This window comes from Panulirus ornatus, chromosome 67 (genome assembly GCF_036320965.1).
Source record: "Panulirus ornatus isolate Po-2019 chromosome 67, ASM3632096v1, whole genome shotgun sequence".
Classification (NCBI taxonomy): Eukaryota; Metazoa; Arthropoda; class Malacostraca; order Decapoda; family Palinuridae; genus Panulirus; species Panulirus ornatus.
This window is the reverse complement of record NC_092290.1, coordinates 11437845-11463999: the sequence shown is the minus strand read 5'-3', so window position 1 is coordinate 11463999 and position 26155 is coordinate 11437845. Positions and strand designations below refer to the sequence as shown.

At 46.6% G+C, this 26155-nt stretch overlaps 1 protein-coding gene across 5 annotated transcripts in view; it reads right to left on the bottom strand.

The window, feature by feature from the left end:
* Positions 1-26155, bottom strand: part of LOC139747164 (uncharacterized) — a 92363-nt gene that overhangs the window by 29156 nt on the left and 37052 nt on the right. For all 5 annotated transcript variants that reach the window (XM_071659118.1, XM_071659120.1, XM_071659117.1 and 2 more), the window contains exons 2-17: positions 19622-19682; positions 17656-17792; positions 15457-15566; positions 13714-13879; positions 13043-13182; positions 11721-11821; positions 10486-10598; positions 9898-10064; positions 9185-9296; positions 7766-8797; positions 6909-7052; positions 5581-5814; positions 3834-4007; positions 2959-3136; positions 2021-2163; positions 1135-1202 (exon numbers count right to left, since the gene is read on the bottom strand). In XM_071659118.1, the coding sequence (XP_071515219.1) occupies positions 1135-1202; positions 2021-2163; positions 2959-3136; positions 3834-4007; positions 5581-5814; positions 6909-7052; positions 7766-8797; positions 9185-9296; positions 9898-10064; positions 10486-10598; positions 11721-11821; positions 13043-13182; positions 13714-13879; positions 15457-15566; positions 17656-17792; positions 19622-19682 (3080 nt within the window). The remainder of the gene's footprint in view (positions 1-1134; positions 1203-2020; positions 2164-2958; positions 3137-3833; positions 4008-5580; positions 5815-6908; positions 7053-7765; positions 8798-9184; positions 9297-9897; positions 10065-10485; positions 10599-11720; positions 11822-13042; positions 13183-13713; positions 13880-15456; positions 15567-17655; positions 17793-19621; positions 19683-26155) is intronic.

Sequence of the window (26155 nt, the reverse complement as noted above, 5' to 3'; positions counted from 1 at the left end):
AACTGCGACTTAAAGGCAATTTATTGTGGGGCCGAGTAAGAAAACGTGAAAGGATCGCCCGTTTAACAAAAGCGAAAACGGTACAGAGGTTCGAATCCTAATAGAGTTGAATTCCATGGCTGTGTGGGATTAGATCTTATCTTACTGAACCCTTACGGTGGGACGGGCCGGCCTTTGACATACCCCGTAAGGTTCAGGGTCAAAGGCCAAGCTATGGTACCCAGACCTACCCAATAAGGCTCAGGTCAAAGGCCAAGCTATGATACCCATAGGTTGTCCTTAAAGAGTGTAAGGAAGGATCCAAATCACAGACTTCCGTGGCTTTAAAATAAGGTACTGAAGTATCGTACTGATCAGGTCGAGCTATCGTACTGGGGAGGTTAGATCAACGTACCGTAAGGAACTTTCTTACGATCTGGACTGAAGAATTCCCACAAGAGTCACTATGGTCGGGGCGCTCAAGTGATGGTCATATTCGAAGGAAGTGTGTGTAAGTTATCAGAGAGGAAGGGGTATTACTCCGCTGAAGGAGATGTGTTATCTTAACGATGAAGGTTATTTTAATTCGTGGGTCAAGTTATGACACTGTGGTATAATTGGGGCTTTCCAGCTCAACCCAAGGAAGGTATGTTATCACATTACTTAATAAAGAGGCATGTTATCACATTACTTAATAAAGAGGCATGTTATCACATTACTTAATAAAGAGGCATGTTATCACATTACTTAATAAAGAGGCATGTTATCACATTACTTAATAAAAAGGCATGTTATCACATTACTTAATAAAGAGGCATGTTATCACATTACTTAATAAAGAGGCATGTTATCACATTACTTAATAATAAAAGGCATGTTATCACATTACTTAATAAAGAGGCATGTTATCACATTACTTAATAAAGAGGCATGTTATCACATTACTTAATAAAGACGCATGTTATCACATTACTTAATAAGGTGGCATGTCATCACATTACTTAGTTATCACAATAAAGCATTCAACTCTATTCCTTGCTAAGAACGTATGGTAAATCTAGAGGGAGAATCGGTTCTAATAAGAAAGGCTAATGAATATCTTATGCTCACAAGATCATTATCATTTCTCGTACTGACAGTGGTCTATTGCCTCACCTTCTGGGCCCACATGACGTATAGGTAGCCACAGTCGTCTATGGTCACCATCGCTGGCTCCTTGGGATCTGTGGGGTCAGAACAGGAGGTGAGAGGTCAGAGGGTAAGAACAGAGCGAAGGTCATTGGGAGGGTGTGTCAGATGATTAAGGTTATGATGCAGTTAGAGAAAAATATGAGGTCACAGGTGAAAGGGTGAGGGGAAATAGGGAGTTGAATTACTCAGAAGTCAGATGAGGGAGGTCATAGGACAAGGGGTCACAGGGATGATACTGTAGGGTATAGAGGACAAGGCTGAGAAGGGTAAGAAGCTGGAGGTCAGGGTTCAAAAGGTCAGCAAAAGAGGTCAGAGGCAAGCACGAGTGACGTGTTAGGATGGGTGAGAGGGCAATAGGGGTTAACGTGTCACAGGATAACCTGAAACACAAACTGGGAGGGAATTGTGGTTGAAGGGTCAAGGTGAAGCTTAATGAACAAGATATACATATACATATCATATACATATGTTTAGGCCTGGTTCACGACGGGGGGGTTAATGGTGCCTATCTATACACACACTCTTGCTTGATGCCACTGAAAATTATCCTGATATATATATATATATATATATATATATATATATATATATATATATATATATATATATATATATTCCTATGAGTCCACGGGGAAAATGAAACACGATAAGTTCCTAAGTGCACTTTCGTGTAATAATCACATCATCAGGGGAGACACAAGAGAGAAATATGAGCCAGTTGATATACATCGTAGAGACGAAGCTAGGACGCCATTTGGTAAACATGTGATTGTCCAAAACATATATATACATACATATTTCGATCTCTTTCATTTTCTCTCTCATACTCTCTCTCTCTCTCTCCACTCACAGGTGCGGACATGGACGGCGTCAGGCTCCCCGGTGTAGTTCATGGGGTGGATGCTGGGCCACACCTTCACGGCGTACTCACTGAAGGGTTCGAGGCCCGTCTTCTCGTACGCCATCTGCATCCCCAGCCGGGTCGTGTTGCACCTGAGGAGGTCAAGATGGTGGTGGGTGGCTGTCAGAAAATCCATTATAGAGCGAGACACGTCCATTATGAAGTGTATATAAGGAAAGATCCTCGAAGAGGTTATATTCCTTCTTCGCTGACGGTTGGGGAAGAGAGGAGAAGCGGGAGATCAAATGAGGTGAAAGGATAGAGTGAATATGATTTTGAGTAATTGGGGCCTGAACATGCAAGAGGGTGAAAGACGTGCACGGGATAGAGTCAATTGGAACGATGTGGTATACTGGGGTCGATGTGTCATCACTGGACTGAACCAAGGTATATGAAACGTCTTGGATAAACCATGAATGGTCGAGTTCGCAGTATTCCCACTGGCAGGCAGAGTCCGGGAACACCCAAGCGAGTGACTAAGTAAATGAACAAGAACTCATACATAGTTGGATATACATGTCATATACATATGTAAAATAGTTATCTAATCTTGCTTCCGTCATCATAACAGGGAAATGACTGAAAGAAATTGCTGTAGACAGATCTGTGTGTGATTATTATTTGTAATTACTCTTAGTGTGTCACGGGAAGAGGAATTTTATATTCGAGTTGCTCCGTCTCTTAACCTGGTATATATGTACCATGTCTATACTCCTATACGTATACACACACACACACACACACACACACACACACACACATACAGTGGGTGCTTAGCACAGGCCAAGGTGTGTATGTGTGTGTGTGTGTGTGTGTGTGTGTGTGTGTGTGTGTGTGTGTGTGTGTGTGTGTGTGTGTCCTCCGCTTCGCCTTTCTCGACAACTCACATTTTCTCGACGGAGGAGTTGTCGAACTTCGGGAGGAGATCTCGCAGGTCTCTGTGGCGACAGTAGGTGATGGTGAAGGCTGTGGGCGTCCACGCCCTCTTCTCGTAGCTCCAGGAGACTCCCGCCATCCCATGGTCCGCCTCCCCTCGCTCCAGGTCCGTCACACGCCCCAGGATGTCTACAACCATCCCACAGGAGACGCCAAAGCTGTTACACCTCTCGTTTTATCTTGGCAGTCACCTGTTATCTACCTACCAATCCTTCAAGTCTAACTCTATGCCTTTCTTTACGTTCAAATCTGATGTCAGGAACTTCAAGGTAATTACATTTGATACCCGAAACTTCGAGGTAATTACATTTGATATTAGACACTTCAAGGTAATTGCATTTGATATTAGAAGCTTCGAGGTAATTGCATTTGATATTAGAAACCAAGGTAATTACATTTGATTTTATATTAGACACTTCAAGTTAATTGCATTTGATATCAGAAACTTCAAGGTAATTACATTTGATATTAGAAACTTCAAGGTAATTGCATTTGATATCAGAAACTTCAAGGTAATTACATTTTATATTAGAAACTTCAAGGTAATTACATTTAATATTTGAATCCTCGAGGTAATTACATTCGAGGTATTCACATTTAATATCAATGTATTGAAGTTATCATGTTATTGAAGACTATCATGTTCCGTTTTGATTCACTAAACAGTAAACAGGAAGACGTCAACGGGGTGGGGGTGTGAAGTACCCCACTCTCACAACTGGCTTCAATGGGAGAACGGGTCAACCAAGCATCAACATTCCCTCCCTCCCTCCTTCTCTCTCTCCTCCTTCCCCGAGACTCTCTAGAGACCTGAGTGGCCCCTCACCTTCAGGGTGGAACTCGCACAAGGCTGGCAGGATGGCGTTGCACATCTCCCCTACCCAGGAGGGATGGTCCCTGTCCCAGACGGCCTTAATGCAGCAGGTGCTCGTGGAGAGGTGCCGGATGTCACTCACCTTGCGGTAACCTGGCCACTTGGAACCGTCGCTCCACAAGGTACCTGCAGAGACCTGCGTATTAAACACATACACACACACACACACACACACAGAACACACACACAACACACACTCAGATGGGGATGATGCAAAGGTCAAGAGGGAGATGGGAAAGCGAGGGGGGATTGCATCAGTTTACAAGGGGACCTAAGCAGATTCCAAAGTTGGTCTTATACATGGGCGATGATATTAAATTCCGGTGCAAAGTGATGAGGGTGAGTGAGAGTGAAGGGAGGCCTCAATATGGTTGCTATCTTGCCGGATATAAGTCTCATAGACTCCTAGATCGGGAGAAAACCTAAAGGCAAACTGTCTGCTGGTAAGTATGAAAATAACACTCAAGTGTTTGGATGTGGAAACAGTCAATAAGTTGTCTGTTCATGTGCTACATAAAAGCCAAAACTAGATTATGCTTCTCAAGTTTGGTCATCGCGTCTTAAAGAAAGCACAAAGATATGATAGAGAAGGTCCAGAGGAGGTCAGGATATGGCATAACATGTAATCAAGCAAGAAGGTTGTTAACTAGGAAGTAAAATAGTCATTGTATAGGATAAGAGTGGTGGATGAATGGAATGAAATGAATGATGAAACAGTATCTGGGTTCACCTCATAGAAATTATGAAAATTGTTTTGACAGTAAGAAAATGGTCAAGAGATGGGCTCCCCACCAGTGTGAAACTTCCACCACGTACAGCACAGTAAGTTACCCAAGAAATGGAACCCTATTTACATATTCATTCACATCTATACAGACAGGAAAGTCTCACAATTTCCAGTGTCAGCGTAACACAGTTTGAGACTTACGGATGAGGTAATGGAAAATAAGGCTAAACAACAGGGCCTTCGTCTGTGGATAGCTATATCTCTCTCTGTGTATCGGGGACACTCAACCTTCCCTTGTGTAACCTGGATACTATGCCTTTCCCAGTGTATCCGGGACACTGTGTCTTCTCCTATGTGTCTAGGACACTGTGTTTTCTCCTATGTATCCGGGACACTGTAACTTCTATGTAACTGGGACACTGTACCTTTTCCTATGTGTCCGAGACATTGTGTCTTCCCTTATGTGTCCAGGACACTATGCCTTTCCCAGTGTATCCGGGACACTGTGTCTTCTCCTATGTGTCTAGGACACTGTGTCTTCTCCTATGTATCCGGGACACTGTAACTTCTCCTATGTAACTGGGACACTGTACCTTTTTCTATGTGTCCGAGACATTGTGTCTTCCCTTATGAGTCCAGAACACTGTACCTTCTCCTATGTGTCCGGGACACTGGACCTTCACTTGTGTATCTCTGATTAGGACACCATAGCCAACCCTGTGTCCTTGGAAGACTACGACCTCACCTGTGTCCCTGGGACACCACAACCTCACCTGTGTCCCTGGGACACCACAACCTCACCTGTGTCCCTGGGACACCACAACCTTACCTGTGTCCCTGGGACACCACAACCTCACCTGTGTCCCTGGGACACCACAACCTCACCTGTGTCCCTGGGACACCACAACCTCACCTGTAGTCCCTGGGACACCACAACCTCACCTGTGTCCCTGGGACACGAGAGCCTCTCACCTGAGCCACCAACACACATCTTCAAGCCAATCCAGAAGGCCTGGAGGGAGGTCCGGTAGGGGCTGTGGGCGAGGGCGTCGCAGACCTGGAGGTCCTCCTCCTCCGTGGATAGGGAGACCACAGTGCCCCCAGCGCGGCGGCACTGGACCTCCTGCTGCTCCCAGCTGGCGCGCTCCTCCGCCACTGTGTAGATCACCAGCTCCCCGTCCAGGTAGGTGGAGTACAGGGGCGCCGCTGACGGAGAGAGGAACTGCATGTGATGGTCACCACAGACGGTATTAAGAGGAGTGTGTGAGTGTGTGTGTGGGTGTGTGAGTGTGTGTGAGGGTGTGTTGTGGGTGTGTGAGTGAGTGCTGTGGGTGTGTGAGAGAGTGTATTGTGGTTGTGTGAGTATGTGTGAGTGTGTGTGAGTAAGTGTTGTGGGTGTGTGAGTGTGTGTGTGTGAGTGTGTTGTGGCTGTGTGAGTGTGTTGTGGCTGTGTGAGTGTGTGTGAGTGAGTGTTGAGGGGTGTAAAGAGACGAGGCTTGCGTAATGGAAGTCGAGAGAACGACAGTTTTCGAAGTGTGTGTACGATACAGTTAGTCGTTCTAAGGATGCAAGTGTAATTACGGAGAAATGAGGTAATTTGACGCTAAGTTAATGATCATAAGGAATCACAGGATAATGATTAAGGCAACTCTAAGAACTACTAAATGACCTTAATTATATCCTGACCATTATCACTTATTATCTCATTCGTGACCCAAACATTGAAGGTCTTCTCGTACCTAAAGTTAGCAATTTTTATCACCAGTTGAATTATTCTTTAGCTCCTCAATTACGGAGGAATGAGGAACCTAATCAGTTCAATAGAGAAGAGACAGTAGTGTGAGAGCAATGCCAATCTAAGGACCCTGTGCAAGTCTCCTGGAGGAGGGCAGACGACGTAGTGAGCGAATGTTGGATGCGAAAGGAGTGGGTGGGAGGCTGGACCCACCCAAGACTAACTCATTTTTCTGCATGCTAAGGACCGTCTTCAGGCTTTAAGGGATGGGTTATATATATGCCTTGCACACGCACCAGGAGGTGTGTATGTGTGTGTTTGTGTGTGTGTGTGTGTGTGTGTGTGTGTGTGTGTGTGTGTGTGTGTGTGTGTGTGTGTGACTCAAGATCAAGTTATATATACAGTTGATAGTGTCTCTTGGGCGGGAGGAGGAGCAATGTGGAGGAATGAGAGGCTCCTATGGCTGCTGAGGACTAGGTGCAGAGCCATGTACTCGAAAGAGAGAGAGAGAGAGAGAGAGAGAGAGAGAGAGAGAGAGAGAGAGAGATCCACCCCCAAAACATACCCGTGTAGGTCTTAGCCTGGCCACACTCGATGGAGATGTTGCCGAAGTGACAGATGAGCGTGATGTTGTACTGCTTCTCCAAGGTGAGGTCGGGCATGTCCACTCGGGTGTCGGACGTATGATCCACAGTGGCTGTCCAGTTTCCTGGTGGGAGCGTCAGGGTTTGATAGTCACTTAACAGTAGAGAAAGAAAAGATAGATTTATTTTCTTTGGGGAGGAGGGAAAGATCGACACATAACACTGTCAGAACGACGGACGGTCTACACGACCCTTAAAAACGACAAAGACTTGAGACCACAGTACGAACGACCCTTGAGTAAAATGTTTTAAGCTTCTATCGAAGGCTTAAACCTCCCATCTTCCCTTCAAGTACAACTTTATAACCCAAGGGCCGTCCTATTGTACCAGTGCAGTTGACATTAAGATATGAAAAAAAGCCTCAATAATATCTTCTGAACAAGATTGATTCACAAAGGTTAAGGTACATTAACCCTATTCTAATCTTTTTTTTCAAACATTATTTGAAGAGTGGAATGATACAGGAGCAACAGCATTGATGATTAACTGGAAAAAAGAAATGGATATATGAAAGATTATCCCCATGAGAGGGAACTCCTTCGTCTAAGTGATTAATTACGATGCATCGATGATCATTTTGATCACTAAGGAGGTGGGGCGGTGTGGAGGGGTTGGGTTGGGTTGGGTTCCAGACGAGAAAACAACACAATTAATCCGGACATCGGTTTACGTACGAGTCTCTCTCTCTCTCTCTCTCTCTCTCTCTCTCTCTCTCTCTCTCTCTCTCTCTCTCTCTCTCTCTCTCTCTCTCTCTCTCATCCCAGCCACTCGCCCTTACCATCCTCACTGGTGACGAGGACTGTGTACATCACAACCGTGGCTTCGTCCCTCGCCCCGGACATGGGTGCGTCTTGGCTGCCCTGCGTCACCCCAGAACTCCCTGCAGTGCTGCCTGTAGTCTCCGGACCTGCTGTGGTTCTGCCTGTTGTCTCAAAACTACCTGTGGTATTGCTTGTAGTCTCAGGAGCCGCTGTAGTGCTGCCTGTTGTCTCAGAACTCTCTGCAGTGGTTCCTGTTGTCTCAGAACTCCCTGCAGTGCTTCCTGTTGTCTCAGAACTCCCTGCAGTGCTTCCTGTTGTCTCAGAACTCCCTGCAGTGCTTCCTGTTGTCTCAGAACTTCCTGCAGCGTTTTCTGTTGTCTCAGGAGCTGCTGTGGTGCTTCCTGTTGTCCCAGAACTCTCTGCAGTGTTGCCTGTTGTCTCAGAACTCCCTGCAGTGTTGCCCGTTGTCTCAGAACTCCCTGCAGCGTTTTCTGTTGTATCAGGAGCTGCTGTGGTGCTTCCTGTTGTCTCAGAACTCCCTGCAGCGTTTTCTGTTGTATCAGGAGCTGCTGTGGTGCTGCCTGTTGTCTCAGAACTCCCTGCAGTGGTTCCTGTTGTCTCAGAACTCCCTGAAGTGCTTCCTGTTGTCTCAGAACTCCCTGAAGCGCTTCCTGTTGTCTCAGAACTCTCTGCAGTGCTTCCTGTTGTCTCAGAACTCTCTGCAGTCCTTCCTGTTGTCTCAGAACTCCCTGTGGTCTCCGTAGTTTCCGTTGTCTCAGAACTTGTGGACTCATTAAGCTGTAAAATGCTTGCCTCTGCTTCTTCTAACATGTTTGTCTCGAATTCTCTGGCGTCGGGAGACTCCGTGGTGCTGCCAGTGGGTTCAGGAGCCTCTGTGGTGGCGTCAGCGTCCTCGCCTCGTACTATGGCGGGCTCAAAGAGCAGTCTGAGTGTCCCATTCCAGAGGATGTAAGGCGTGAGCCCCAACTCCGCCACGAAGACCCCGTAGCCAGAGCGTCTGGGCGAGAGGGCCACGTCCTCCCACGGAACTGTGTGTAGGAGGGAGAGAGAGGTAAGATAAGGTGGAGGAAATGGGCATTCTAGCATAGCAGTGATCGTGTCTATAACATAGCATAGTCCTCGATTATCCTATGAGGGGGTATTCTAGCATAGCAGTGATCGTCCCTACAACTTAACATAGTCTTAGATCATCCTATGAGGGGGCATTCTAGCATAGCAGCAATCGTCCCTATAACATAGAATAGTCTTCGATTACCTTTTGGATCTTATTAACTAGCTGTGGAGCAGATAGCAGCTCCTGTGTAGCAGAAAGCCCCTCCATAGGCATACGCGAAGGTGGTGTGTGTACTGTTAATGAGGAAAACACATTCTCTATTGGTAGAAAGAAAACGAGGCTTATTAGGGGAGTAACTTACTCATATACAGGTCGAAGGAGAAGGAGACGTCTCGCCAATAGTCCCTGATGCTGGGCTCGAAGATGACGGTATAGTTGTGCTCAGCGTCCACCTCCAGCATCGTGCTGGTGTCCTGAAGGAGTGGAGGTTGAGAGAGAGGGAGGGAGGGAGAGGTATGTAAGCAAGTGACGTTTGGAGGGGAGAGGTCAGGGAGGGACGCTTGGTTGCGGAGGAGGGAGGAAAGCATGCAGGTCAAGAGCACAGATATGATGCGGTGGAAGAATATGGTAAGATAATCTCGCCATATACGAATATGGTATATTTCTTCATCAAATATGAGGATAAGACACTAACTTGTCATACATGATAACAATACATTGACTCATCGCATATGATTATTATAAACCGACTCATATAATAATGATAATTTGCCTCATTATGCATCATGATTATAGACTGACTCATTATATATATATATATATATATATATATATATATATATATATATATATATATATATATATATATATATTAGTTGAAATCATACTTCAACTAAACATTTGTACAGCAGTTAAATTGACTGTCCTTGTGTGAAGCTGAGAATATAGATTGGTTGGTTAAAATCTCATGGACAAACACTAGGAGACGAGTCATGTGGCATCTTAGAAGATAATAACAATAGGATTGAAACACTTATGTTCTCAGGATTGATTCGTTTATGTTCTCACACTGACCTCATGAGTGAGTTTCGTCCTCTGGACCTCACTTCCATCGTCCTTGTTCAAGACTTGAATGAAGAGGAAGGTTGTGATCCAACCCTGAGAGCCAGTACTCCAGGACAGCTTCACCAGGCTGTCCTCCCCCACAGACGCCTTTAAGTTGGACGGTGTGCGAAACAACACTGGCCAGAGAACATGATGTAAGTCCCACGTCAGATATTTGCATATGGGTTAGTATGGAGCAGCTTAAAGGAATACTTAAAGAAGCAAAATTGGATGTTTTGTTGTCATTAGGGGTTTCTTAGATATCATCTCATGATTTAAGCGAGTCATCTGCTGTATGCTGATGACACAGCTCTGGTGGTGGGATCGAACGAGAAACTGTAGAAGTTGATGACCAAGTTTGGAAAATTCAGTGTTTGGCTCTCGGCTTATCTACATCATTTCACATTCCTTAAGTGGAGAACATTAATGATGAACTACCCTAACTCTGTCTTCTAAACCCCAGTCATACAACGGCACCATGAACACGAACGCCCCGGTTCAGGATACAGAGAAACCCATTGGTTTCTCGAAGAACCTACTGAAGGTGTTCTGACTTACCATCGTCGCCGGGGGAGACATCGTTCTCGTACACTATGGCTTCCAGACTCGAGGACCCACAAGTTACGTTCAGCTCCTCACGCGGGTAAATACATACGAGAGATATGTCATACCTGTAATAACAGAGACACATATACACCACACTGTGATGGGAGATCTATTTGTATTGTCTATCAGTCATACCTCACTGTAGTTTGACTTTCCCCTCCTTCAGAACCCCGTCCTCGTAAGCCTGAGCCTGAACTCATCTGAATCTTTTGAACATTACTGAAGTCGACGACCCCTTAGTCTCTTATAACGATCGTGCCCTTCAAGTCCTTTTCACTGAATCTGAATGTGGGATTGAATCTCCTTCTTAACCAGGAATATAAGTTATGGTGTCAGCAGCTATCTTACGAACGAGTTATGTTTCCAGTGTGGCGAGGTGGCGACGAGAATGGATGAAGGCAAGCAAGTATGAATATGTACATGTGTATACATGTGTATGTGTGTGTATGTATATGTATAAGTTGATATGTATATGTATGTATATGTGCGTGTATGGGCGTTTATATATATATATATATATATATATATATATATATATATATATATATATATATATATATATATATATATATATATATATATATATATATATATGTATATGTATATATATATATGTGTGTGTGTGTGTGTGTGTGTGTGTGTGTGTGTGTGTATGAGTGGTTGGGCCATTTCTTCGTCTGTTTCCTGGCGCTACCTCGCTGACGCGGGAGACAACGATTAAGTATAGTAAATAAAGGACAAAATTTGATAATCTAGATATCAGTAAAGATTGAAGATGAAAGTAAGAAAAGAAAATAAGAAATCATATCTAAGCTTCACTTCGTGTTCCAGGAGCTGGAGAGAAAGGCAGTTCTACCCAGCGAACATGGAATTGACGGATGGAGATGGGTTCTATTAGGGCAAAGTGAACAACTATAACTCAAAACCACAGTGCCTTTCATGAAAAGAGATTCGAAACAAATGAGCAACATTCCTAAAGAGATTCGAGTCCACTGTTAAAGGCTATTTAAGAGGGAAGAAACAGGACGCTGCCAACTAGACTATAAGGTCAGAGTTAGGTGTCCGCCACCCCAGGGAGGTTGCTGTCATACCTGCGAAGACACTAGCCAGCGAACACCTTTATGAGACACCTCGAGACCAGTGGGAGCCACGGAGGCTACACAGCCAAGAGGGTTAGACAAACTTACGTGGCTTTCCACATCGGGGATGGTAGCATGAACCGGTAGCCTTTGACCCTCCTCTCCACCACTTCGTTCTCCAGTTCCAGTTTACTCCGGTCAATCTGGACCTGCCGATAGAGAGGTCAAGGGTGAGGTGTCAGAAGGTCACCAGATGGATGCGTGCGAGGTCATACGTCAGGGGGTTAAAAGGGAGTTAGGACGGTGGCAGAAGGATATGCGCTAGACGTTTGGTGATATGGGGGTCTGATGTTTGAAGTTCCAGGTGTAAAGAAGAGGAAGTTCCAACAGAGGTCACAGGTCAGTGGATATAGAAGTTTGAGGTCATGGGTAATGAGGTCAGAGATCAGAGGTCGATGGGGGAAAAGTATGAAAAACCTTTTTTTTGTGTGGGGTCAGATGTTTTGGAATGCTAGGGAACTGGGAGACAAAGACATTGGTTGGAGGTCGTGAGCCATGGGTCAGGATTCAGAGAATCAAGGTCACAGGCTCACAAAGTTCGGGTTAGGGGTTAGGGATGAACTGTGTGAGGCCTAAGGTGGCAGGAGAGAGAACAGAGGTGACAAAGGTCAAAGTTGAAAGGTCATGGATCTAACTGTTAACTGCCAATGGGCTGACGTCAAACATAAAGACTTCTTAGAGGAAATAGGTCAAAGAGGAGAGGGAATAGTTAGAGAGTAGAGGAACTTGATTGGTCAGAGAGCAAAGGATGGAAGCTAAAGGCCAGATGACACAGGTCAGTCGAAACACATTTGGTCAAAGGTCAAAGCTGCAAAGATAGTAAAAGTTTTAACTTAGAGGATAGAGGTCACAAGACTTTGAGAGGAGCTACAAACTAGCACATGGAATAAAGTTGTCAAAAGATGAGAGGTTTCAATTCCAAAGTTATAGAAATTAGGGTTCAGGGAATTAAGTTCAGGGATAATGGGTCACAGTCAATGGTAGGAAAGTCAGAGCCTAAGTGTCAGGGATGAAGGGATGAGAGGTCATAATGTACAAGGGTCAGATATGAGAGTTCGAGACCCCGAAGGTCATAATTAAGGGCCATGGGTTACCGGGTATCGAGGTCGTGTTATGGGGTTGACATGATAGCAAAGGACTCGAATGTAATTAGCTGATGCCATGATGCTAAAATGATAACAATGTTAGATTCAAATCTATGGCTTCTTACAGCTAAGTGGATCAGTTCAGATGAACAGAGAACATTGACTTGAACACGGGAAGATGATCTCTGAGCAACTAAGTGGATCAGTTCAGATGAACAGAGAACATTAACTTGAACGCAGGAAGATGATCTCTGAGCAATAGGACGGATGAAGACCTGCTCTTACCACATACTGGGCATCGGGTATGCTGACGGTGCTCATGCCGCCGTCAGCCATCGGGACCTGAACTACAGGAGCTTCCCAGGTCGTCACCAGCCAGCCGCTGGGGTCAGCCATCATCTTGATCCCGCTGTCAGCCTCCACTTCTGCAGGAGGACGAGAGGACAAAGTGGGAGGATGTATTGAGTGAGTCTGTGAGTAACTGATAGTGAGGATGTGTCTCTGTTGATTACCAGTGTCAGTAACTTTGTGAGGAGTCGTGGTGAGGGTGTGGTAATGAGGGGGTCATGAGTGCAACGCATCACAGCAAACACCACTAGGCGAAGGAGACACGAGAATCCTGAGCGCTTTCGTGTATTACCACATCTACAGAGGACTAGTTACAGAGAGAGAAAATGAATTACATGTACAGACCAAGGAGGAAACATGGGATGGGGTCAAATGACCTTGTAAAAGGCAAGGCTGGAAGTAAGTCCCTGTGTGACCTACCCTTAACCCAACCTTGACCTGTGTTCCATGTACAGACCCGGAGGAAACATGGGATGGGGTCAAATGACCTTGTAAAAGGCAAGGCTGGAAGTAAGGCCCTGTGTGACCTACCCTTAACCCAACCTTGACCTGAGAGCTCAACTGGATGACCTCGCTGAAGTCAAAAAGGCAGTTGATGTAGGCCTCACCTGGCGGGCAGCCGAGGACCTCCAGCCGGAAGCACTTCGTGTCGCTCTCGTCCAGCCGCAGGTCCGTCTTGAAGCTGAGGCGGATCGAGCGGGCCAGGATGAGGGACGAGAACGCATGTGTCATCACGACGCCTGTGTCCGTGTGCTTGTCGTTGGCATAGAACGTCTGTCCGTAGAATCGAGGGGAGAAAAAGAAGGTGGTTAGTGAGCTCGTCCGTGAATGGTCAGTCAGTCAGGCTATGGGGGAAGAGGGTGTTTTGAGTTGGTCATTGACATTCACATTTCACATCACACTACATCATCGATTTAACGGACAATAGGGGGGAAAAGAAGAGGGCTTCTTTTTAAAGCCAATTGTCCGTTAAATCCGAGTGGTTTATCGGAATGTGTTATGCTCTGGAGCTTCTCCTCACACACGGGGACAACCGATACACCAAACTCTGGCTTCTCAATCGACTTTATCTCTTTTCGCAGCACCCAAACTCACTCGCTATCTGTTCAAACGAGTTGGAGAAGGGAGGGAGGGATGGAGACTAGATATTAAAGCAAAGACTCCCTCTCACGCAGCACTTCCTTTGGCATAATAGCCAGCGGGAAAAATGGCTTAGAGAAAACGGCGTATAGTATAAGGCATATAGCATAGGAGAATATACTGCCTAGGGAATTCTATAGGAGAAACTGGAGTGAATACTCTTTGAATGAAGGACTTCGGCAGCAAGTTTGTGAGAGAGAGAGAGAGAGAGAGAGAGAGAGAGAGAGAGAGAGAGAGAGAGAGAGAGAGAGAGGGGGGGAAAGAAGAAATATATTCAGGTAATTCATAGTAACTCAAGCCACTTGAACAATGGCCATATATTTCTCATTCGTCTTAATGTCATCTTAATGGTAATGATAACTTTCGTTCGCTCTGGCGAGTCGCGTACTGGGTTGTGCCTCTCTCTCTCTCTCTCTCTCTCTCTCTCTCTCTCTCAATCTACGTCCAGGCTTCAGCCTCACCTTGCAGCAGGTATCCCACTCGTCACCTCACCTTGCAGCAGGTCTCCCACTCATCACCTCACCTTGCAGCAGGTCTCCCACTCATCACCTCACCTTGCAGCAGGTCTCCCACTCATCACCTCACCTTGCAGCAGGTCTCCCACTCATCACCTCACCTTGCAGCAGGTCTCCCACTCATCACCTCACCTTGCAGCAGGTCTCCCACTCATCACCTCACCTTGCAGCAGGTCTCCCACTCGTCACCTCACCTTGCAGCAGGTCTCCCACTCGCTTCACCTCACCTTGCAGCAGGTCTCCCACTCGTCACCTCACCTTGCAGCAGGTCTCCCACTCGCTTCACCTCACCTTGCAGCAGGTCTCCCACTCGTCACCTCACCTTGCAGCAGGTCTCCCACTCGTCACCTCACCTTGCAGCAGGTCTCCCACTCGTCACCTCACCTTGCAGCAGGTCTCCCACTCGCTTCACCTCACCTTGCAGCAGGTCTCCCACTCGTCACCTCACCTTGCAGCAGGTCTCCCACTCGCTTCACCTCACCTTGCAGCAGGTCTCCCACTCGTCACCTCACCTTGCAGCAGGTCTCCCACTCGTCACCTCACCTTGCAGCAGGTCTCCCACTCATCACCTCACCTTGCAGCAGGTCTCCCACTCGTCACCTCACCTTGCAGCAGGTCTCCCACTCGTCACCTCACCTTGCAGCAGGTCTCCACTCATCACCTCACTTGCAGCAGGTCTCCCACTCATCACCTCACCTTGCAGCAGGTCTCCCACTCGTCATCTCGAGTCGTCAGGACGCTGAAGCTGACGTAGTAGTTGTAGTCAGCGTCGTACATGTTGGCTGGTGGACCTTGCGTCTGCACCCCTTCACAACCGACGGGGAAGGGAAGAGAAACAGTGATCAGTTACCAGGAGGAAGGTGTGATGGGATTATATACATATGGAAATACAGAGAGAGAGAGCAACGCATTTCCCTTCCCATAGCAATGAGGAAGGTCGTCTTCTAGCTCGTTCCCCCTCCCATAGCTGTGAGGAAGGTCGTCTTCTAGCTCGTTCCCCTCCCATAGCTGTGAGGAAGGTCGTTTTCTAACTCGTTCCCCTCCCATAGCTGTGAGGAAGGTCGTTTTCTAGCTCGTTCCCCTTTCATAGCTGTGAGGAAGGTCGTTTTCTAACGCATTTCCCTTCCCATAGCTATGAAGGCCGTTTTCTAACTCGTTCCCCTCCCATAGCTGTGAGGAAGGTCGTTTTCTAAGTCGTTTCCCCTCCCATAGCTGTGAGGAAGGTCGTTTTCTAACTCGTTCCTCATCCCATAGCTGTGAGGAAGGTCGTTTTCTAACTCGTTTCCCCTCCCATAGCTGTGAGGAAGGTCGTTTTCTAGCTCGTTCCCCTTTCATAGCTGTGAGGAAGGCCGTTTTCTAACTCGTTCCTCATCCCATAGCTGTGAGGAAGGTCGTTTTCTAACTCGTTCCCCCTCCCATAGCTATGAGGAAGGTCGTTTTCTAACTCGTTTCCCTCCCATAGCTGTGAGGAAGGTCGTTTTCTAACTCGTTCCTCATCCCATAGCTGTGAGGAAGGTCGTTTTCTAACTCGTTCCCCCTCCCATAGCTATGAGGAAGGTCGTTTTCTAACTCGTTTCCCTCCCATAGCTGTGAGGAAGGTCGTTTTCTAACTCGTTCCTCATCCCATAGCTGTGAGGAAGGCCGTTTTCTAACTCGTTCCTCATCCCATAGCTGTGAGGAAGGTCGTTTTCTAGCTCGTTCCCCTTTCATAGCTGTGAGGAAGGCCGTTTTCTAACTCGTTCCTCATCCCATAGCTGTGAGGAAGGCCGTTTTCTAACTCGTTCCTCATCCCATAGCTGTGAGGAAGGCCGTTTTCTAACTCGTTCCTCATCCCATAGCTGTGAGGAAGGCCGTTTTCTAACTCGTTCCTCATCCCATAGCTGTGAGGAAGGTCGTTTTCTAACTCGTTCCCCTCCCATAGCTATGAGGAAGGTCGTTTTCTAGCTCGTTCCCCTTTCATAGCTGTGAGGAAGGCCGTTTTCTAACTCGTTCCCCTCTCATAGCTGTGAGGAAGGCCGTTTTCTAACTCGTTCCTCATCCCATAGCTGTGAGGAAGGCCGTTTTCTAACTCGTTCCTCATCCCATAGCTGTGAGGAAGGCCGTTTTCTAACTCGTTCCTCATCCCATAGCTGTGAGGAAGGCCGTTTTCTAACTCGTTCCTCATCCCATAGCTGTGAGGATGGTCGGTTTTATCAAACTCTTCCATAAATACATCCTTAGTATCGTATAAGCTGACATTACCTCATGCTAATCCTCCTTACCCAAACTCCCTCACTCATTTTTCAACGCCTCACCGTCGTATTTTCGCCTCCCTCTGGCTCTCCCTCATATCGTCCCACTACCGTAAAGTCACTGACTCTAAGTGTCTTTACCTCACTCCAAAATTCCATCCTCTGCTTAGTAAAGTAATTTCCTTTTTCTTCTTTTCTCTCAACATATTTTGATCTAGTATTCTTTGTCTCATCTCTCTACTTTCTCTCGACCCCATTTGAGTTTTGGTAATATCTATTTATCCATCCATCGATCTACCTACCTATCTATCTATCTATCCATCTATCTATCTATCTATCACATCCATCAGTGCAGGACAACGCATCTGGCTCCAAATACTGTACCACACACTTGATGTTTGGTGCTTAACACATAGACACACAGACACAAACACAACCACAGCCACGTACAGCTCCCTTGTACGAGGCAGCACCACAACCACGTACAGCTCCCTTGTACGGGGGCAGCACTACAACCACGTACAGCTCCCTTGTACGGGGGCAGCACTACAACCACGTACAGCTCCCTTGTACGGGGGCAGCACTACAACCACGTACAGCTCCCTTGTACGGGGCAGCACCACAACCACGTACAGCTCCCTTGTACGGGGGCAGCACCACCTACCGGAGACGAGCTTGGCTTCTCCGAGGTCAATTGTGATGGAGACCTTCTTGATGGTGGGGTCGTCAGGCACTTTGAAGCACCAAGCTCCCTCGCCATTCAGTCGGGCATCACCGGGTGTACTGCCTTCCACCGTTGACCTGTGGGGTGGAGGAGAGAGTCATCAGGTGATGAGAAATGTACGTAACGAGGTCATTAAGTGATAATGCTCGTAACGAGGTCATTAGGTGATGATGCTCATAACGAGGTCATTAGGTGATGATGCTCATAACGAGGTCATTAGGTGATAATGCTCATAACGAGGTCATTAGGTGATAATGCTCGTAACGAGGTCATTAGGTGATAATGCTCATAACGAGGTCATTAGGTGATAATGCTCGTAACGAGGTCATTAGGTGATGATGCTCGTAACGAGGTCATTAGGTGATAATGCTCGTAACGAGGTCATTAGGTGATAATGCTCATAACGAGGTCATTAGGTGATAATGCTCGTAACGAGGTCATTAGGTGATAATGCTCGTAACGAGGTCATTAGGTGATAATGCTCGTAACGAGGTCATTAGGTGATAATGCTCATAACGAGGTCATTAGGTGATTATGCTCTTACGAGGTCATCCTCCTCAAACCAGAGTCACAGAGAGGAGAGTTTGCACTAATCATTGGATCGTTAAAGAAGGCTTAGAAAATAGGATGAGGAGGATAGTTAAGTCTCCAGTTCGGCTACAATTGGCCAATAGGATACCTCAGACGCAGGGATGACCACAGGAAGGTCATTATCACCTTGTTAGCAGACCCCCATCCCAGTCCATCACAAGTGACATCAAAGAATGAGAGGAATATATCACGAAAGACTGTGCATTGAATTCTCAACTTGTAAGTAACCATGGGACGATTACATTCAACCTAAGATTACTCCGATGAGGCGCAAATGTATATCTAGAATTCCCGTAAAGTTAAAGGTAATCTGACCTATCAAAGATGAAGTTACATTTAGTGTGACCGAACTCCCGTAAAGTTTAAGGTAATCTGTATTAAAAAAGATGAAGTTACGTTTAGTCTGACTGAACTCCCGTGAAGTTAAAGGTAATTTGAACTACTAAAGGTGAAGTTACATTTAGTCTGACCGAACTCCCGTAAAGTTAAAGGTAATCTGTATTACCAGAGATGAAGTTACATTCAGTCTGACTGAATTCCCGTAAAGTTAAAGGTAATCTAAAAAGTTACATTCAGTCTGACTGAACTCCCGTGAAGTTGAAGGTAATCTGAACTATTAAAGATGAAGTTACATTCAATCTAACTGAACTCGTGTAGACTTATAGGTTGCCTGAACACGCTGGATTGAACACATCCATTGAGGAAGGAGAGAAGGAGAAAGAAGTGAAGAACACCGAGAAGAAAGGAGATGAAAGAGACAGACAAAAAACAGATGCGAAAACTAAGATAATGGAATGAAAGAAGAAGCAACGAGGACATAAGACAGAAAATAAGGGAGAAAGATGATAGAAAATAATGGTTAAAGAGAGTTAGCCACAGGAGGAGGGATGGGGGAAATGGGGAATGTCATGGTGAAGGGGAGTTAACAACGGGAGGTTAAGATGAGTGTGTGGCACACAACAGGAGGAGGAGGTAGTCAGCTGAAGAGTGTGAAGCACACATCAGGAGGAGGTGGTGGTCAGCTGAAGAGTGTGAGGTACACAACAGGAGGAGGAGGAGGTGGTCAGCTGAAGAGTGTGAGGCACACAACAGGAGGAGGAGGAGGTGGTCAGCTGAAGAGTGTGAGGCACACAACAGGAAGAAGAGGAGGTGGTCAGCTGAAGAGTGTGAGGCACACAACTGGAGGAGGAGGTGGTGGTCAGCTGAAGAGTGTGAGGCACACAACTGGAGGAGGAGGAGGTCAGCTGAAGAGTGTGAGGCACACAACAGGAGGAGGAGGAGAGGAGGAGGTCGGCTGATCTGTTGAGGACCGTACCTGATGCTGGAGTCGGGGATGCGTCTGTCCGCCAGGCCCAGCGGCGCGTCGCAGTTCATGCCTGCCAGAGAGAGACGAGGAAATATTAGTGGTCATGACGTGTTCTCTCTCTCTCTCTCTCTCTCTCTCTCTCTCTCTCTCTCTCTCTCTCTCTCTCTCTCTCTCTCTCTCTCTCTCTCTCTCTCTCTCGAACCATCCGGTCACAGAAGCTAATATGAAGTCGTTTGATACAGTCGACCGACGGACCACTAGTGAGTGGATGTCGAGGAGAGGTTTCTCTCTCTCTCTCTCCCCTCCGTCGAACGCCTAACTCCGTCGGGTCATCCTCCACTGTAAACAACACCCGGTTGGAAAGCCGTTTCTGTGAGGACATGACGCGTGAGGGGTCAGACTCGGGTACGTCATAACTATTTTCGGTGCGTGAATCCAATTCGTTCTGGATAGCGAGTTGAACACGGGCGGGGTTCAAACCCAAGGATGCCACAAGCGACTGTGACGGAGCACAGTGATGAACAAGACACATCACCCATCAGGAAGGAACTGTATTTGTACATAGTTTGGATCCTGACATCACCAGCGTAAATTTAATCAACTCACCAAAGCCATAAGACTCGACCTATCCTCTTTACCTTTAATATTGAACTCTGCGTCAAAAGCTTCGATCCCTGGTCGGCCAAGAGCCAGAACCCTCATGCAGGTAGACACATTCAGTACTCAGAGGCCCCAACCACAAGGAACCATTCAGTGTCTTGGTCCCTCAGTGTCTAGCGTAATACGACTGTGCTCTGTTTGGACAGAGCTAAACCTCAGCTGTTGATCCAGAAGAGCAACACCTCCAAAGTCAACCCTTGGAATTCTAGTGGTCTCGAAGAAGCTGCCTTTGTCTCAGCAAGAAGAGGTTTGCAATCAGGGCAGACAACTTAGCGCATCTGAAGACCCTTAGAAGTCCGAAGGAACCTCTGATGAGCATCCACAAAAACAGGATCATGTACGTGAGGTCTCAGATAGCAGGATCCAGTCGTAATTCCCCAAGCTTTCTGCATCTAACGATTTCCATAAGCAAAGGAACCATCTCATTTTTCTGGTGTTGGAACCATTTCGACCCCAGTGTCAACTCCTGTATGTACACTAACGATATTCCTTCGACAGCACTTTTAGATGTCTCTGTGTACATACGTCCATTCTTACGTCTTAACCCATAAGTTATACTTATGATAAGAGACTCTTTTGATTGGTGTGGGACTGTATGTACAGTCGTAAGCAAAAGTCCTGGGATATGCTTGATCGAGGGTGGACCCAACCACAAGTAACGACTGGAGAAGACAAGTGGAAGTAAGTAACGACAGGAGAAGACAAGAGGCAGTAAGTAACGGCAGGAGGAGACAAGAGGAAGTAAGTAACGACAGGAGAAGACAAGAGGACGTAAGTAACAACAGGAGAAGACAAGAGGAAGTAAGTAACGACAGGAGAAGACAAGAGGCAGTAAGTAACGACAGGAGAAGACAAGAGGCAGTAAGTAACGACAGGAGAAGACAAGAGGCAGTAAGTAACGACAGGAGAAGACAAGAGGCAGTAAGTAACGACAGGAGAAGACAAGAGGCAGTAAGTAACGACAGGAGAAGACAAGAGGAAGTAAGTAACGACAGGAGAAGACAAGAGGCAGTAAGTCACGACAGGAGAAGACAAGAGGCAGTAAGGTCACGACAGGAGAAGACAAGAGGAAGTAAGTAACGACAGGAGAAGACAAGAGGCAGTAAGTAACGACAGGAGAAGACAAGAGGAAGATATGGTACAATTTCGTCCAGCCATCGAACTCTGAACTGGTGCTTCATGCATGTCTCATAACGCTGGTGCTAGGTGCGAAGTGTATGTAAGTTACGAACCGAATAAACAGATAAGATGAAAGGTTTCGATTCAGCGAATGTGCAAACATATCCCTTGATATCTTACAGCAAGCGAATAGAATTTTAATGTCGCGTTTTCCACGAATTTCTTATTCATGACAACGGTTGCCTTAGACGTCAATGGAAAACGTGTGATAGAGTGCTACACTCATGAATGATTTATATACATATATATTTTTTTTTCCATACTATTCGCCATTTCCCGCGTTAGCGAGGTAGCGTTAAGAACAGAGGACTGAACCTTTGAGGGAGTATCCTCACTTGGCCCCCTTCTCTGTCCCTTCTTTTGGAAAAAATAGAGGGGAGGATTTCCAGACCCCCGCTCCTTCCCCTTTTAGTCGCCTTCTACGACACGCAGGGAATACGTGGGAAGTATTCTTCCTCCCCCATCCCCAGGGATAATATATATATATATATATATATATATATATATATATATATATATATATATATATATATATATATATATATATATACATCTGCCTCAACGAGGCAGCGCAAAGTTCAAACGATCGAACCACTGAGGGAAAGACTCTCCCTTGCTTCCTTCTTCTTTTCCTCCTTTCACAATAACTAATACAGGAGGGGAGGGAGGGGATACTCATGTTAATGGTCGTCTTGCCATATCTATCACCAAGCCAGCCAGCCACTCACTGTTACCACAGCCTCATGTATGATGAATACAAACTCAAGGTAGTAATAAAAAACATATTGCCAAGAATTCGTCGAATGCACGAAAGCATTCTCTGTCTCTCTCTCTCTTTCCCACCCCCTCCCTCCGTCCCTCTCAGTAAGTTATATATCGACATAAGAACAACCCCCCCCTAACCCCCCCAACGTGTGAATTATTACGATCGCTCGGGGCAAGTAACGCAAACGAGGGGTCAATTATAGTGGCCAAGTTATCAACAATACGACAACGGGTAATTCCTCTCACATGTTCTCGGTGGGTTGACCCTCTCAGCGTTGGCTACATTGGCCAGTATACTATTTACTTCCCTCCTTCATCAAGTACTTCACTCAGGTCGAAAATCTGATCTAAATCCTTTATATTCTAAATCCTTTATATTCAACTGTATCTTCTTATTCAAGTCTATGCCTTCTGTGTAGCCCTAAGCCTCATGTCAGTTCCCGAGTCTATTGTTCGTCTTCAAACCCTTTATATTGGCTCTGATTCTCTTGCTTGAAGCACTCAAGATTATCGTTAGTGTATTCAACTATATAGAACCCCATCTAATCGGACTGCCTATTGAGATCGAGTATCTTATCTCGAATCCCTTTGCTTGGCTCGAGTCTCGTTCTGGTTCGCCTATAGAAAGACAGAGCAGCACCTCTGGACATGTGTCAAGGGTGTGGTTAGGGAAGGTCTGCCAGGTGTGTGTGTGTGTGTGTGTGTGTGTGTGTGTGTGTATGTGTGTGTGTGTGTGTGTGTGTGTCACCTCACGATTGGATGTAAGGGTGAGGGGTGAGGGTCGGGAGGGAAGGAAGGGGTACAGCGAGGGAGGAGGTAACGAGGCAGAGAAGAGAGAAGGAGTATTGAAGTGGTAGTAGGACGGGAGGAGAGAGAGAAAGTGAGGGGGAGTGGAAATATGCATGTGATCAGATGTGGTTAGAGAGGGTGGGTGAGATAGAGCCTAGCCTTGGGTGAGCGGGATGTAGGGGAGGGATAGAGTCTAGCCTGGGGTGGGCGGGAAGTGGGGGAGGGATAGAGTCTAGCCTTGGGTGGGCTGGGTGTGAGGGAGGGATAGAGTCTAGCCTTGGGTGAGCGGGATGTAGGAGGGAGGGAGTAGAGCCTAGCCTTGTGTGGGCGGGATGTAGGAGGGATAGAGTCTCGCCTTGTAATGTATTTCCACCATCTGACATGGGGATATGAACACTGCTCACGACCTCGTCGCAGTCAACCGTCCATATATACACACCAGACCACACCACATTTGTCTCCCATAATCTGCAGTTGATTTACCTCAAAGCAAATCCTCTTTTGCGTAACATAATTGAGTTTCGACTTAAAGACCTCAGTTGCCAGCTGGGCGAACTCTCCAGTGAAGGACAATACGGTCGCACAGTCAACCCAGAGGTCCCTGTGTATATATACATGAGTATATCCCTGGGGATAGGGGAGAAAGAATACTTCTCACGTATTCCCTGCGTGTCGTAGAAGGCGACTAAAAGGAGAGGGAGCGGGGGCTGGAAATCCTCCCCTCTCACTTATTTTTTTTTAATTTTCCAAAAGAAGGAACAGAGAAGGGGGCCAGGTGAGGATATTCCCTCAAAGGCCCAGTCCACTGTTCTTAACGCTACCTCGCTAATGCGGGAAATGGCGAATAGTATGAAAGAAAAGAGAATGTATATATGAGGGTCAGTCAGTCCCTCATGCATGTGATAATGTATAGACACACACACACACACACACACACACACACACACAATGCGTGCGCCTGTGTGTGTGTGTGTGTGTGTGTGTGTGTGTGTGTGTGTGTCTGTGTGGAAGGATGGTAGAAGGTAACGCTGCTTTTTACACAGTTAGCATTACTTTTACCTAGAAGAACCCAAATCACCAAGGAGAATTTAGAATGCCATTTCAGGGAAGGATATTGAACCTCTGCAGTATATCCTATAGCACTCCTGCTGTTGCACACACACACACACACACACACACACACACACAGCCAGTACTCCCCCACACAGCATTGATTGCATGAAACAGTCTCGCCATAAACTCATAACCACACCAACCATAGGTGTCACCATTTGTCAGTTCTCTCCTTGTAGCTGCAACTCCCACCTGCTTATGAATTATTCATGACCCTCCCTCGTCCCCTCTTAACCCCCTCGCCACATACCTCCTCCCTTCCTTCCTTCCTTCCCCCTTCTTACCCATACATTCACAAACTCACACCCACCATGGGTTGTGTCACGAGTCCGGCCTCAAAATGAGAGCTAGTTCTCGAGTGCTCCTCAGTTTCCCTTCGACAGTACTTCAGAGAGAGAGAGAGAAGACACACACACACACACAATTGGTACCCAACCGTAGGGAGGTGATCCTTCAGTTTCCACTCTCTCTCTCTCTCTCTCTCTCTCTCTCTCTCTCTCTCTCTCTCTCTCTCTCTCTATGTGTGTATATATATATATATATATATATATATATATATATATATATATATATATATATATATATATATATATACATATACATACATACATTTCAATATATCTATATATTGATCTATCTCTTTCTCTCTCTATCTATCACCATCTATCTTTATCTATCAATCTATCTATCTCAATCTATATGTCTATCTATCTATCTCTCCCCCCTGCCCTATGGGAGCGGTCGTCAATACTGCCCTCACAGGAGGCCAGTAGTAATTGCAGTAGACCACCGCCACCTGGGTCCAGGAGGGACTCTGTGGCCTCGCCCCGCTGAATTATTCATGACACCATCACGACACTGACGGCCGGGGTATAGTGCCTGCAGGGGAGGGTGTAGAGGTGCAGGGACGGACTGGGTATAGTGCCTGCAGGGGAGGGTGTAGAAGGGCATGGACGGCCGGGGTATAGTGCCTGCAGGGGAGGGTGTAGAAGGGCAGGGACGGCCGGGGTGTAGTGCCTGCAGGGGAGGGTGTAGAGGGGCAGGGACGGCCGGGGTATAGTGCCTGCAGGGGAGGGTGTAGAGGTGCAGGGACGGCCAGGGTATAGTGCCTGCAGGGGAGGGTGTAGAGGGGTAGGGACGGCCGGGGTATAGTGCCAGCAGGGGAGGGTGTAGAAGGGTAGGGACAGCCATGGTATAGTGTCCACAGAGGTAGGTGTAGGCGAGACACACAAGGCCACGCTAACATTTGCAATGACTCGCTCAATATGGCAGAAATGCCCACGATCTTGTGTTGTCCTAACCACAGTCGGTAAATACGATGCAGCCCCTTACTTCTATTAACCTCCCTTAAACCTTTCCCAGGAAAGGATCAAGTGTTGATCCCAACATCTACAGTAGCAGAATCTTCGACTTGGCCACAAATCATTTTCGGTATTCGTGCTCCTGTGGTGTTGACAGGATCAATGGAGGTATTGGTCGGGCCATTTGAGAACGAAACATGGCTTCGAAGTGAACGAATCACACGGCCATGTTCGACACCCTGACACACCTCCCCAGCGGAAAGTAAATCACTTCATTCTTTGCCTGGAAAATCGTCCAAATCTTTCCGGTATCAACTATATTACGCTCCAGTACAAGCCTATGAGTAGGCCATATTCTAATGGGACAGAACGTCTTACATCGTAATGTTATCAGTCTCCCCAAACCCTGTGGGAGACAGGAGGGCGATCGACGAAGGCGTCATCGAAGTACGCGTCAATACACCTTACCCGGATGGTCCTCTGTGGAAGCGTCGATCATTTGTTGATGGCGACCCATCAGCGCCTCTATGCGGCGTCCAGAATAACTAACGATGTAAACATTGGAACCAATGACAAGGAAACATTACCCTTACACCAATTATGTATAGTTCATTATTCAACTGTAAAGAAAATTAGTTATCAATAACGAGGGACTGATTACTTAATGAAAAGAGCTAAATTAAAGGTAGTTAAATAACGAACACCGCCTTTCGTAGGAGCGATAGAGCGAGAGGCT